We start from the raw sequence: 12,184 nt of genomic DNA, 5'->3' as shown, positions 1-12,184 counted from the left end.
AAAGTAGGCTAACTAGTTTTAATCTAAAGTTTTCAAACAATTGTAATTTGTTGCAGAGTAAAAAGTACAATGTTTGCATTTGAGGTGTGATTGATTGATTGATTGATTGATTGATTGATTGATTGAAGACTTTATTTGAAGTTTGCATAGGAAAAGGTACAGTTTCATGACAGTACAGTTCACTGGTACAAGGTCAACTAAAAAGGATACACCCAAAAAAGGCATATGGCTTGTTTCAATTGAGGTACTTTTTTTTAAACTCATATAACATTGAATGACAGATAGATAGAACATAGTAGACCTACTACAGTATGCAGAAGATATAATTAAAAAGAAAAGGGGAAAAAAAACAGTTGTAAAACAGGGGTCCCCAATATGTCCGTACATTTGTTTTAGATTTTCTTTTTTTCTAAACACCATTATGACAGTTATGACAGTAGACTTATAGGAAATGGGGAGAGAGATGGGGAGTGACATGCAGCAAAGGTCGTTGGTAAAGGGCTCAAACCCGCAAAACGCTGTCGGGCATCAGAGCCTATGTGGTATGCCCCTGGACCGCTAGGCCAACGGCCTGGACGTGATCTGTGGAGCTGCCTCTGGTGAATGTTGGCAGAGTAGCAGTAAAAGTATTGAAAATGGGAAATACAGTATACAAATTCCTCATAATTAGTTACTTTACAACCCCTAATAGACTATGTATTTGGCAGCCAACATCCATCTGAAAAGAATTTGTACCAGGAACCCCCATACAAGACAATGTTTTAAAATTGTTCAATTGAACTTTATCAGACAATAAAATAAAACAATGCTGTTTAAAGAGACTTCTCCCTCCCCCTAGAACAAACTACCTTGAACATCAGTAACTGTGTTTATGGTTCAAGACAAGTGATTCAAGTTTAAACTGATTTAGCTAGGGACTTACCTGACTTTCGCCAGATGGTGGCAGCATTTACGCAATGCTGCAAACCATCTGGCGAAAGTCAGGTTAGCTAGGGACCCCCTGAGAACAAAGACATCTCTGTGCAGTGGGCACTGGGCATGCAGTGAGAGCTATATGCCAGAGGCAGTAAGTGGGGGTCCCAAGCTAAATTAGGCTGGTTTAGTTGATATAGCATTAAAATCAGTTTAACCACTTTAACCCTATTTCATTACATTTTGTTGCTATTTATAGCTACTAAAGAAAGTTTACACAAAATCATTTAACACAAACTGTAACTTGTAATAAAAAATGATTCGAATATTTATTTTTAATTAAAGATTTACTCCACTTGAATCTTAATCCACATGACAGTGTCTCAAAATGTTCAATTAATGAAACAACACCAGCCCTTGGCTTGCTGTTGTCATTAATGATTATGTATTGGCTGCTTGGCATAAGTCCATCATGCCACTAAAAAATCAGCCATTCATTTTTCCCATAGACTTTTACAAAAATATGAATCAAGCCTGGATCCTGATGAATAAAACCTTTGGTTCCGTGAAGAAGAAAACAAAAACACAGAGGGTATTTATTAAATGGGTACAAATATAATTAAATATTATTATTAGGCTATACATTTTATTTTTATTTTATTATTAGAAAACTCGAGAAATCTGACCCCCTTTATAACATACTGTCTTCTATTATTGTTGTTTACGATTTGAAAATGCAAACACTTGTTTAAGAATGACTTTTTTTATGGTTTTTTTTGTACACCTGCCAAAAATGTAATAAAGAAATTTAAAAAAAAAAAGAAAGAAAAGAAAACTCTGACCCTGGAAAGTAGCAACCAACCAATGAGCAGCGTGCGTTCTGCGGACCGTTGACCAATCACGGGAGGACGAGCGGTTTATGAAGCGTCATGAGGAAGCCTGCCAGAGCATCATTCAGTGCTTGTGTTGTTTGGGTGAGCAGCTGAGCAGCACTCCACGTTGTAGCTGAAGAAAGAACAGATACACTGCAAACTACGTCTACGACGACGTCTTAATTCAGTTTTACTTTTATTTTAACTGTTACCTGCGGTGTGAAACACCATGTCCTCAATGGAACTCGGTACCGGGGTGAGTAACTATAACTCGTAAAATAAGCAGCCGAATACCGGTTGTTTTTGGCCGTTAACAGTACGGTGACACGCTATTTTTTACGTTGTGTCCAATTTTGTTTGTCGTTTGTTCATCTTTGCTTTTAAACGTTGGTTGTCGAGTGCATTTCGAATAAGTTGTCCGACGGTTTGGTGGCATTTTTAATCTTTTGAGCGTTTAAGTGCATTTAGTTTAGTTTTATATTAAATGTTAAATGATTTAACTTAACAGCGGAGCAACGTGGAGAACCCTGCACACAGGGGGAAGGTGAACGTTGGTCGTCCAAAGAGGGCTGCACTTGGAGAGTTGCCTGGTGGCAACGCCAGGCAACTTGGAGAGCTTTCCAACTTGGCCACCAAGGAAGCTAACACCAAGCCCAAGGCAGCTAACCCGAAGGCAGCTAACACCAAGGTAATATATAAATGACTGATTCTCAATCTCAACCATTTACATTCATGGACCTCCAGTTTTTATTTCAGTTTTTTTTTCTCCACCTATGACCCCCCCCCCCATCCACACTGCGTTGGATGGGGGATCCTCCTGTGTTCATTTGAACTGAATTGAAACAATTGCTTGGTTCCATTTGTGCACAGTTATGAGTAAAATTACATTGTTTTTCTCGTCCTCAGCGGACTGGAGTGTCCAAACCTTCAACTGCTAAGACGGCTTTGAACCAGAAGCCCAAAGTAGCCACTGTTCACCCATCGTCCCAGCCGGAGCCGGTCATGGTTGAGGCACCTCAAGTTTTTCCCTCCATTGTTCCAGAGCAAACTGCAGATGTGTCTATGAAGGAGGAAGAAGAGCTGTGCCAGGCCTTCTCTGACACACTCCTGACTGTAGAGGACATTGATGCAGAGGACTCAGACATGCCCCAGCTTTGTTCTGAATATGTGAAGGACATATACACATATCTAATGGACTTAGAGGTGTGTGTGTGTGTGTGTGTGTGTGTGTGTGTGTGTGTGTGTGTGTGTGTGTGTGTGTGTGTGTGTGTGTGTGTGTGTGTGTGTGTGTGTGTGTGTCCACAGTCATGTTTTGACTTTTAGGATGTGAACCGGTGTCTTGCAGCAGTGTAATCTAAATATTTGTTTGTACAGGTACAGCAGGCTGTGAGACCAGAGTACTTGAAGGGCTCAGAAATAACCCCACGCATGCGAGCTCTCCTAATCGACTGGCTGGTCCAGGTTCATTCCAGATTCCAGCTGCTGCAGGAGACGCTGTATCTCACAGTCGCCATCTTGGACCGTTTTCTGCAAGTAAGGGCAGCACACAATTTTGTTTGCCATTTGATCTGCAACTGTTTACTTTTTAATCTAATTTGTTCTGTGTTACAGGTTCAGCCAGTTCCCCGAAAAAAGCTCCAGCTTGTTGGTGTCACTGCCATGCTGCTGGCCTCAAAATATGAGGAAATGTACTGCCCAGAGGTCCAGGACTTCGCCTACATCACGGACAACGCCTTCACAACCGCTCAGATTAGAGAGATGGAGCAGGTGGTACTGAAATGCCTCAACTTTGAGCTTGGGCGCCCCCTGCCGTTGCACTTCCTCAGGAGAGCTTCCAAGGCTGGAAGTGTGAGTATATTCACTTAACATGGGTCTAGTGGTCAGACTGTTCAGCATTATACAACAGGTGTCCCGACAAAGCAATCTGATTGGTTTAAGTAGCTATCTACCTGTATTGAGCAATATGAAACGGTCGCAAAAAACAGCCTGGCTGCCAGCACACTATACGTTTTCATGTTAAGTTCAGAGACATAATGGCTAAATGTGGCATTAAAATTTCTATCGAATATCTTAATTATAATGAAATGTAGTGTTTTGTATGTCAACATAGCCTAAATTTGCAGTAAGCAACTCTTGATCCTGTTTTGGAATCTAGAGTTGCAATACCAACCCATGTTATGAGCTACTTTGACAAATTCTGTACAGGTGACTATTAGTTGTTTGGAAGCGCTCGTTGGAAATCACTCAGCGGTCCTGCGTGCCACCCGTTTTCATAATGGGCAATTCTCGCTGCTATTTCTATGTGTCATTATTTCAGCTAAGGGTTTGTTAGGTGTTAGATTTAGGCATAGTTTTACTGAGGTTGGTGTTAGGTTTAGGCATAGAGGTTAGCATTCGCTATGTCGGCAGTTTAGCATTTCATCAGGTTAACATTCCAAATATCATAATGCAGCAGGACGTTTCGTTATTGAATGAAAACCGACTTCCGACATAACACTTATGAATCAAACTTTGCAGAGTACAGTGTATGGGCTCTAGATTACATATATTAAAAATGGGATCTAAGAGTTGCTTGCAGCTAAGCCTAAATATACTGTTGGTGGTGAAACAAAGGATGTTGCATATTGGCATTTTTATATGCAAGCAGGCTTTTCAATAGTGATTATGTGTTCTAGTCTACTGTGGAGAGGCACACGCTGGCCAAGTATCTCATGGAGTTGACACTCCTTGACTACGAGATGGTACACTACCGGCCCTCTGAGATCGCTGCTGCATCCCTGTGCCTGTCTCAGCTGCTGCTGGATGGCCTGCCCTGGGTGAGTTGACTAGACTATGATGGGGAAATGGATACATGTTGGTTTATTTAATGATAGAAGAGGCTGATCAACAAGCTTTCCTTGCTGATCGACAAGCTTTCCTTGCGTTGAGTGTAGATTTTCAAATGGCCATATAAAATGTGTGTGTTTTGTAATTGTCTAAATCTGAAGGGTAACTAAATTTCCAGTAAGTAAAAGTACTTGGTTAGTACAGATGGCTGGCTTGACATTCTAGTTTGTGCCTTGTGTTGCAGACTCCCACACAGGAACACTATGCCACCTATGACGAGGCCCACCTCAAGCCAATTGTGCAGTGCATTGCCAAGAATGTTGTTGCCATCAACGAGGGCAAAACAAAGTTCCAGGTTAGTTGGCAAATGAAGGCATTTGGTGGTTGATGGGGTTGTTTAAATGGATGGATGCTAATTTTCTCCCTCTTCTAGGCAATCAAGAACAAGTACTCTAGGAGAACGCTGCTGAAAATTGCCCTTCTTCCAGAGCTGCAGTCAGCAACTGTGAAGAGCCTGGCTACTCCCCTCCTGGACAACCCCTGAAGACATGCAATACAGTATGCATTCTGATTTTGTTTTATTCATTACTTGCACTTCGAGGACTTTATAGTTTATACTGTGAATGTGAGTTTATACTGTGAATGTGAACCAATCTTATGTTTTATTTTTTTTTCCATGGTATGCATTGCAGACAGATTTTAGTTTTGTCTAAAGTTGTTTAAAAGCACTTTATACTGTTTGTAATAAACATTTTATATTGCATTTTTGGTGTTGGGTGAATTATTTGTTAAGGCTAGCTTCTTCTGACTCCATTTTACAAAAGTGAATTTGATAATCATCGGCAACTGTTGCCAGGGACTCAGCCCAGACAATGGCAAACTATCTCATTATGTAAAATCATGTGATTTCTTTTTTTTCTTCTTCCAAGTGGCCACAATTTATACAGTGTTTCAGGAACATTGGTTTTCAGCCATTCTGACACTTGGCATTAATGTTGATTGCTTGGTTTTAATGCTGATGAATGGCCCAAGTACCACTTCCATGTATCCAAACCCTGTGACTTCAGTCTGAGATGAAATGAACAACGTCTTTTCAGTCTTAATACTCGAGGTGTGTGTGTGTGACCTGGTCAAGAATGATCATGGGTAGAAGGATGTGATGTTCTTGGTTCAAAGTGGACCCTGTGCAAGAAGCCCACTGCTGCTCGGACCACCCCTGTCAGAGGAGCTATAATCCTGTTTATCCAGGACATGAGTGCATCTGTAGTCTGATGTCCCATTTGTCTGACAGTACCTAATCTCTGTAAAACTAGGCCTAACTACTGGACTAATGGGACGTTCAACTATTGAGATTTTGCCAGTTCATCCATCAAGGAGACAAAACCTAAAAGATTACCTTCATAACACTAAACGTACTGTAGCCAGCCTGTGCAAGAAATTATAAAACTAGGTTTTAACCCTGAGAATATTGTTTGACTCTTGAATTGGAGGTCTAACCTCCTTTCAGCAGCATGATAACATTTATTATGCATAACATTGAAAGATGGCAATTATGTGTAATTCACCTGCCCTGCTGCCCATGAAACTATTTTCATTTAGTCTGAGAAATGAATTGATTCGATGAGGGATTCCTAAACGGTGTGCCTCAGGATTGTGTGACAGCGTTATTGCTATATATTCGACCATTTAAAACATTTTCCAATAGTAAATTCAATACAAAATGTACCCCACTTTGAGAACCACTGTGCTACAGAATTTCATACGGCTACTCATACACACTTATTTGATCTGCCCTGTTTTCAGTCATTATTAATGAAATATATGCATCAACTAAGATCGCATTGCATGAAATCTCTAACAGCCTAGGCTACACGTGCACATGCATAATGTAGTGTGCTCATAAAGCCACATGAGGGCAGTAACATCATTTGAAGAACGCCTTGAAGATGTTAACCTAACCTTGCTCTCGCTCTCTCTCTCACTCACTCACTCACACACACACTCTCTCTCTCTCTCTCTCACACACACACACACACACACACACACACACACGACAGCAGATCTCTGTGCTCAGTTAAATATTACAAGGCTATTGCAAGGCATTGCAAAAATAATACTTTGTTTCTATACAAACCCACAGCCAGCAGCCACAGAGTGCAACTGTCATGTGTTTACCGTTTACAACATCCAACCTTTAGAGTTTATGGGTTTAAGGGAACCACTTGACATCAAGCCAGGTGCCCAATATAGTGACATGCCCGCTCCTTCCTTGATATCAGTTGCTTGCTTGTGGACTTGTTCCAGACAGACCAGTGCTGCTTCAAAGAGGGCTCCTTAACAGCTGGGTTCCATCCAGGGGGTCCCCGGCTAATTTAGTTAGGATAATATCGCATAACCACTTTAACCAAACCATACATTTTATTTGATCTTTATCTTTAATATTTTTACATTTGAGAATATGAAACATTTTAACTATATGCAGTTGCATGGGGGGGGGGGGGGGGTCCCCTGGCACAACCTGGCACAAAATGGGTGTCCGCGGCAATATCCTATACAGTCTATATTAATTTGGGGGTCCTTTACATGATAATGTAACACCACGCAACATTTCAACATGCGCTTTATTTGGCATAACGGAAGGGGAGATTCCTCTGCCTCCGCTACAGCAGAGCAGCCTTCCAGTCACCGCCCTCCCCCTTTATGATGATACCGTTACGCACTACTATTATAAGCGAATGCGTGATTCTCCGGGGCGAATCCCTGCTAACGTCACTCCCAGTCATATATAAGTAGGCTGATCAACACCTTTCAACAGATCTGAAACTAAACTTCACTTTGGTGGAGGAGCACGAAGCAAAACATATATAATTCATCTGGAAATCCCTGGGATTGGATTTTAATTGGAATCTGCCGCAAACGCATGTAAGTTTTAGCTTCTCCAGGGGGCTTATTAGTCTATAGTTCTGTAAATTGACTGACTACTGAAGGATTCTTTTTTTAATTTTGGAACATTTTCGTGTGAACTGTGAACTGATCACATTCGGCTACACTAGCTTTACGCATTAACCCATGACATACCTGTCAATTCACAGACTGTTGGCAATCATGACTTTGAACAACGGAGACAAATTGCGAAACATGGACAAGAGGAGAGGGAGCATACCGTTCCCCGTGCACCTTCCCAACCTGCACCGCAGAAGCATGCCCGTGGACGACCGGGACCTGCGCGCAACGATGCCGCCGGGCAGCCCGACGGGAGAGCTGTCCAACCTCATGCGCTGCACGTCCTATTCTCCCAGCGACGAGCCGCACAGGGACAGCTGCGTGTCAGACTCCTCGGATTCCGTTATTTCTTCGGGCAGCGACCCCGAGAACCAGGTGTACAAGGTTGTTCTTCTGGGAGAGCACGGCGTCGGGAAGTCCAGCTTAGCGCGCATCTTCGGGGGCATTGAAGATGGTCACGACTGCGAAGATGCAGGTAAATGGGGGATGCTGAGGAGGATCAGTCATGATGAATGAACCGATTGATTAGGGGGATTTTGGTGATAGTAGTCATGTATGTGTGTGGGTAATAGGTTTAGAAATTGCTGATTATGAACATGATGATTATGCTTAATGCTGATAAAAGCTGAGATTCATTAGGCACTGAATATTTACATTTCTCAGTTGCCAACTCTAGCCAACAATCTTTTTGTATTGTGTGCGTGATATTGATTTATTTTTTTATTAGGCCTATTTATTTTACACTAAAATAGTACATGATACATCAGTCATCACTAAAGCCATTACCTCTCCATTCAGAAATACAACATGGATGAAAACTCATTGAGATTTAATAGTTTAGCAGTAATGTAAAATAAATACCCATGGACAAATGAATATGTGTGCTTGTAGATTCTTCTATATCCTTATATCCTTCCTTTTTCACAGGAAACACATATGACAGATCTATTGTAGTGGATGAAGAGGAGGCATCCATTTTGTTGTACGACATCTGGGAACAGGTAAGATTGAAATGTTATACAGTATATCACCTAAATAATGTCCCCCCAACTCTCTCTCTCTCTCTCTCTCTCTCTCTCTCTCTCTCACACACACACACACACACACACACACACACACACACACACACACTCACAAATCAATGTAACTGAATCAAAATCAAAAGTGCATGTTTCTCAACTATGGCCTTACTTGGCTTTCAGGATAACAGCCAGTGGCTAAAGGATCAGTGCATGAAGATGGGAGATGCCTACATCATTGTATACTCGGTGACAGACAAAGCCAGCTTTGAGAAGGCATCAGAGTTGCGCATACAGCTACGCCGGGCCAGGCAGTCGGAGAACATCCCCATCATCCTTGTGGGCAACAAGAGTGACCTGGTGCGCTCCAGAGAGGTGTCTGTCGATGGTAAGTCGCACACTCAAGTCTGTATTTAGCTATACTGTGGGGCTTCAGCTTCACAAACTGGTTCAAGGTTCAAGGTTCAAGGTTCGTTTATTTAGTGTCCCCGAAGGGCAAATGGGTTGCAGCATAGACAACAGTACATCAAACAATAAAAACAACAAAATACAGAACACATGTAGCAGACAGATACCTTAAAATAAAAAAAGTGCACATGACCATAAAGTGCATGCATTAAGTGCCATGCAAAAGTGCACAGTCCTTGAAAGTGCATCTCTTATAGGAAAGACAAATAAAGTGCACATACCGTATGAGGAATAGGTTATCTCCTGGACCTACCCACTAGCGTTCAGTGTGCAGATAGACACAGGAACAAATGAATATTTGTGCCTGTTTTTTGTGGCACTAGCGGCTCGCAAGCGATGGCCTGATGGAAGGAGTTCATATTCTTTGTTTAGTGGATGAGCAGCATCAAAACGGATAGACAGAGCTTTGCTGAGCACCTGTCTATTGAAAATCTGTCCTAAGCTGTTCATCTGAGTGCCAGATACTTTAGAGGCAACTTTTACAATCCTCCCAAGGGAATTCTTATCTCTGACACAAAGACTACCATACCAACAAATAATAATAACTCGGTGACAAAACCTTGGAGTTTTGAGTGTACAAATGGAACCAAATGTTATAGACTTGATGTAACGGTACATTTGGAACCCTAAAGGAACTCTGAGGGTCTCTGGAGCCCACTTTGAGGACCCATGTTTTACAGTACATGCTCTGTGTTCATTTAACCCTGAGAGTGTACAAACAGAACAAAATGGACTCAGAAGTGTCCAATTGCTTCCATTTGCACATTCTCAGAGTTACATTGGATAAATGAACACAGAGGACTTAATTGTGTAGTAAACCGAAGCATAGGATACAAGAACGCTCGCTCCAAAACACACTTGCCAAAAGGTATTCCTAACCTTCCTCAGTAAAACTATGCCTAAACCTAACCTTATTCCTAAACGTAACCTCAGTAAAACTATGCGTAAGCCTAAACTTATTTCTAACCTTATCCTCAGTAAAACAAATTAAAACAAAAAAACAAAAAAACACTGGGGCAAGCGGTCCGTGAAAGAAATGGGGATGAGCGATTATATACTAATTCGATTTCATATATACTCATTTGAAGCATTTTGATATTCAAACCTGATTTGTTCTGGATCACACAAGTGCAGTACATTGAATTGCTTAGGGCCTTAGGCTTACTAAGATTTTAAATTTGAAACTTAAGTAGTGATCATTTTAAGTACGCTCCTGTCTCCAATACAAGTCTAAAATATAATAAGTGAGGCTCCCTCACAGCACCTTACTGGTCCATTTGTGTCAATTCCAATTACAGTTGTTTCCTGTTGAGATTGGCTGATTTTTACCCAGGTTTTTTCATGTCACTCACATCACTTTGTCTGCTGACCTCACTCAGCAACGAAATAAACAAAAATAAAAATAAAACAGTTCACAGGAGGCAAGCAGTGATCACCCCATGATCCATCCATCCATCCATCTTCAACCGCTTATCCGGAATCGGGTCGCGGGGGTAACAGTTCCAACTGAGACCTCCAGATTTGCACTGCAATGTAGTTTCAAATGCACTACATTGCAGGTGTTTTTTGAGAGTGAAAAAATAAGAACACATGTGACATGTGTGATCTGGGCAGCTTGCCCCAGGAAATGTGCCAAGCTCAATAGGGAACAACGGTATACTCTCAGAGTTAAGTTAGCAATGATGATTTTACTGTGTTGCTAGAAGAAATTAATAATAATAATAATAATAATAATTAAGTTTTCATATTCCACCTGTCTTGCAGAGGGCAGTGCTTGTGCAGTGGTCTTTGACTGTAAGTTCATCGAGACATCTGCCTCCCTTCACCACAACGCGCAGGACCTGTTTGAGGGTATCGTCCGACAAATCCGCTTGAGGAAGGACAGCAAGGAAGAGAATGCACGACGCATGGCCAATTGCAAGCGCAGAGAGAGCATCAGCAAGAAGGCCAAGCGGTTTCTGGGTCGCATGGTGGCACGCAAGAACAAGAAGATGGCTTTCAGGCAGAAGTCAAAATCCTGTCATGACCTCTCGGTTCTTTGAAGAATGCGCACAAGGGACTGTTGTGTGTTCTTTGTCCACTGAAGAAGACCAGAAGCTGTGTGTGTTTTAACACTAACCCTAAAGGACTAATAGAGCTGTACAGAAATGCAATATATTTTTTATTTCTAGGACTCAAAAAGAGAGGATTCACCTGATAAAACATGACAGATATCATTTGAGTCAAACCACAGCAATGGTGATAATCTGCATGAAGGTTTCAAACAAACAAAAAAAGTTAAATCTTTTTCTTTTCTTTCTTATTTGCCTTAAAAGTGTTGCTGTCATTATATGTTAGGTATGTATGAGAACCCCACAACGGCTTGCTACTTCTTATGTTGGGTTGTAAAGGTTGCCTTGCGATTGAGGTTTTAATTCTGCCACTTTGTCTGATGGAATTGCTGTATATATATTGTAACCTATGTTATGATGTACTGTGATGATGATGATGATGATGATGATGATGATGATGATGATGATGATGATATTAATGATGATGATATACATCTCACTGTCCTGAAAAGCAATGCTTCTCCAAAGTATTCTGAGGAATGTCATGGTTTGTGTCATTGGGTTCATATTTACTTGAAAAGTGGTACGCAGGTTCGTACTTCATCCAAGTTACTGAGGACTAGCTATACAGTAGTGGTAATTATTATTGCACAAATGAGAGAGATTGTGCCATTCTGTGTTGTTCCATAACATTCAATCCAGTGGGGTGAATGACGAGTAAAAGCAATACATTATGATCTTGTGAATGTTAACATTATTTTTAAACTGTTGTTTACATTTTTTTGCAATAAAGCGTAAAATCTAACTTCCTGTTATCTTATAATTTACCAGATAATACCTACTTACATTCATGCAATTTATAGCCTCATCCTCATGAATATACATTTGTCAGATTGTATCAGTGAAATGGAACTGGGCTCATCATCAGTATACAGGGAGGAAACAAGGTAGTTAAGCATGGCTATTTGAAAGGGTTAACCATTAATCCACTGGGGGAGTACAAGAACAGAGTTTTTCCACATATTTTAAACTC

The 12,184-nt window shown here is 41.1% G+C and overlaps 2 protein-coding genes across 3 annotated transcripts; both read left to right on the top strand.

Annotated features, from left to right (window-relative positions):
- Nucleotides 1–2,013: 2,013 nt before the first annotated feature.
- Nucleotides 2,014–5,154, top strand: LOC308288755 (G2/mitotic-specific cyclin-B2-like; the record flags this gene model as incomplete). Its single annotated transcript, XM_080730225.1, has 8 exons — nucleotides 2,014–2,040; nucleotides 2,293–2,472; nucleotides 2,691–2,987; nucleotides 3,159–3,317; nucleotides 3,396–3,632; nucleotides 4,460–4,600; nucleotides 4,855–4,965; nucleotides 5,044–5,154. The coding sequence occupies 8 exons, from the start codon at nucleotides 2,014–2,016 to the stop codon at nucleotides 5,152–5,154; spliced, it is 1,263 nt and encodes a 420-aa protein (XP_080586351.1).
- Nucleotides 5,155–7,450: 2,296 nt separating this feature from the next.
- rrad (Ras-related associated with diabetes) lies at nucleotides 7,451–11,850 on the top strand. Of its 2 annotated transcripts, XM_080729275.1 has the most exons (5): nucleotides 7,451–7,532; nucleotides 7,703–8,088; nucleotides 8,541–8,614; nucleotides 8,816–9,020; nucleotides 10,865–11,850. In XM_080729275.1, exons 2-5 carry the CDS (start codon nucleotides 7,716–7,718, stop codon nucleotides 11,140–11,142), a joined length of 930 nt encoding a protein of 309 aa, XP_080585401.1. In that variant the 5' UTR covers nucleotides 7,451–7,532; nucleotides 7,703–7,715; the 3' UTR covers nucleotides 11,143–11,850. The 2 variants fall into 2 exon arrangements, with proteins under 2 accessions (XP_080585401.1, XP_080585400.1); XM_080729274.1 differs by having other exon boundaries at nucleotides 7,469–8,088.
- The last annotated feature ends 334 nt before the right edge of the window (nucleotides 11,851–12,184 follow it).

The sequence above is a fragment of the Nannobrachium achirus genome, assembly GCF_963921795.1.
Source record: "Nannobrachium achirus genome assembly, chromosome: 7".
Classification (NCBI taxonomy): Eukaryota; Metazoa; Chordata; class Actinopteri; order Myctophiformes; family Myctophidae; genus Nannobrachium; species Nannobrachium achirus.
This window is presented reverse-complemented; position numbering and strand designations above follow the sequence as displayed.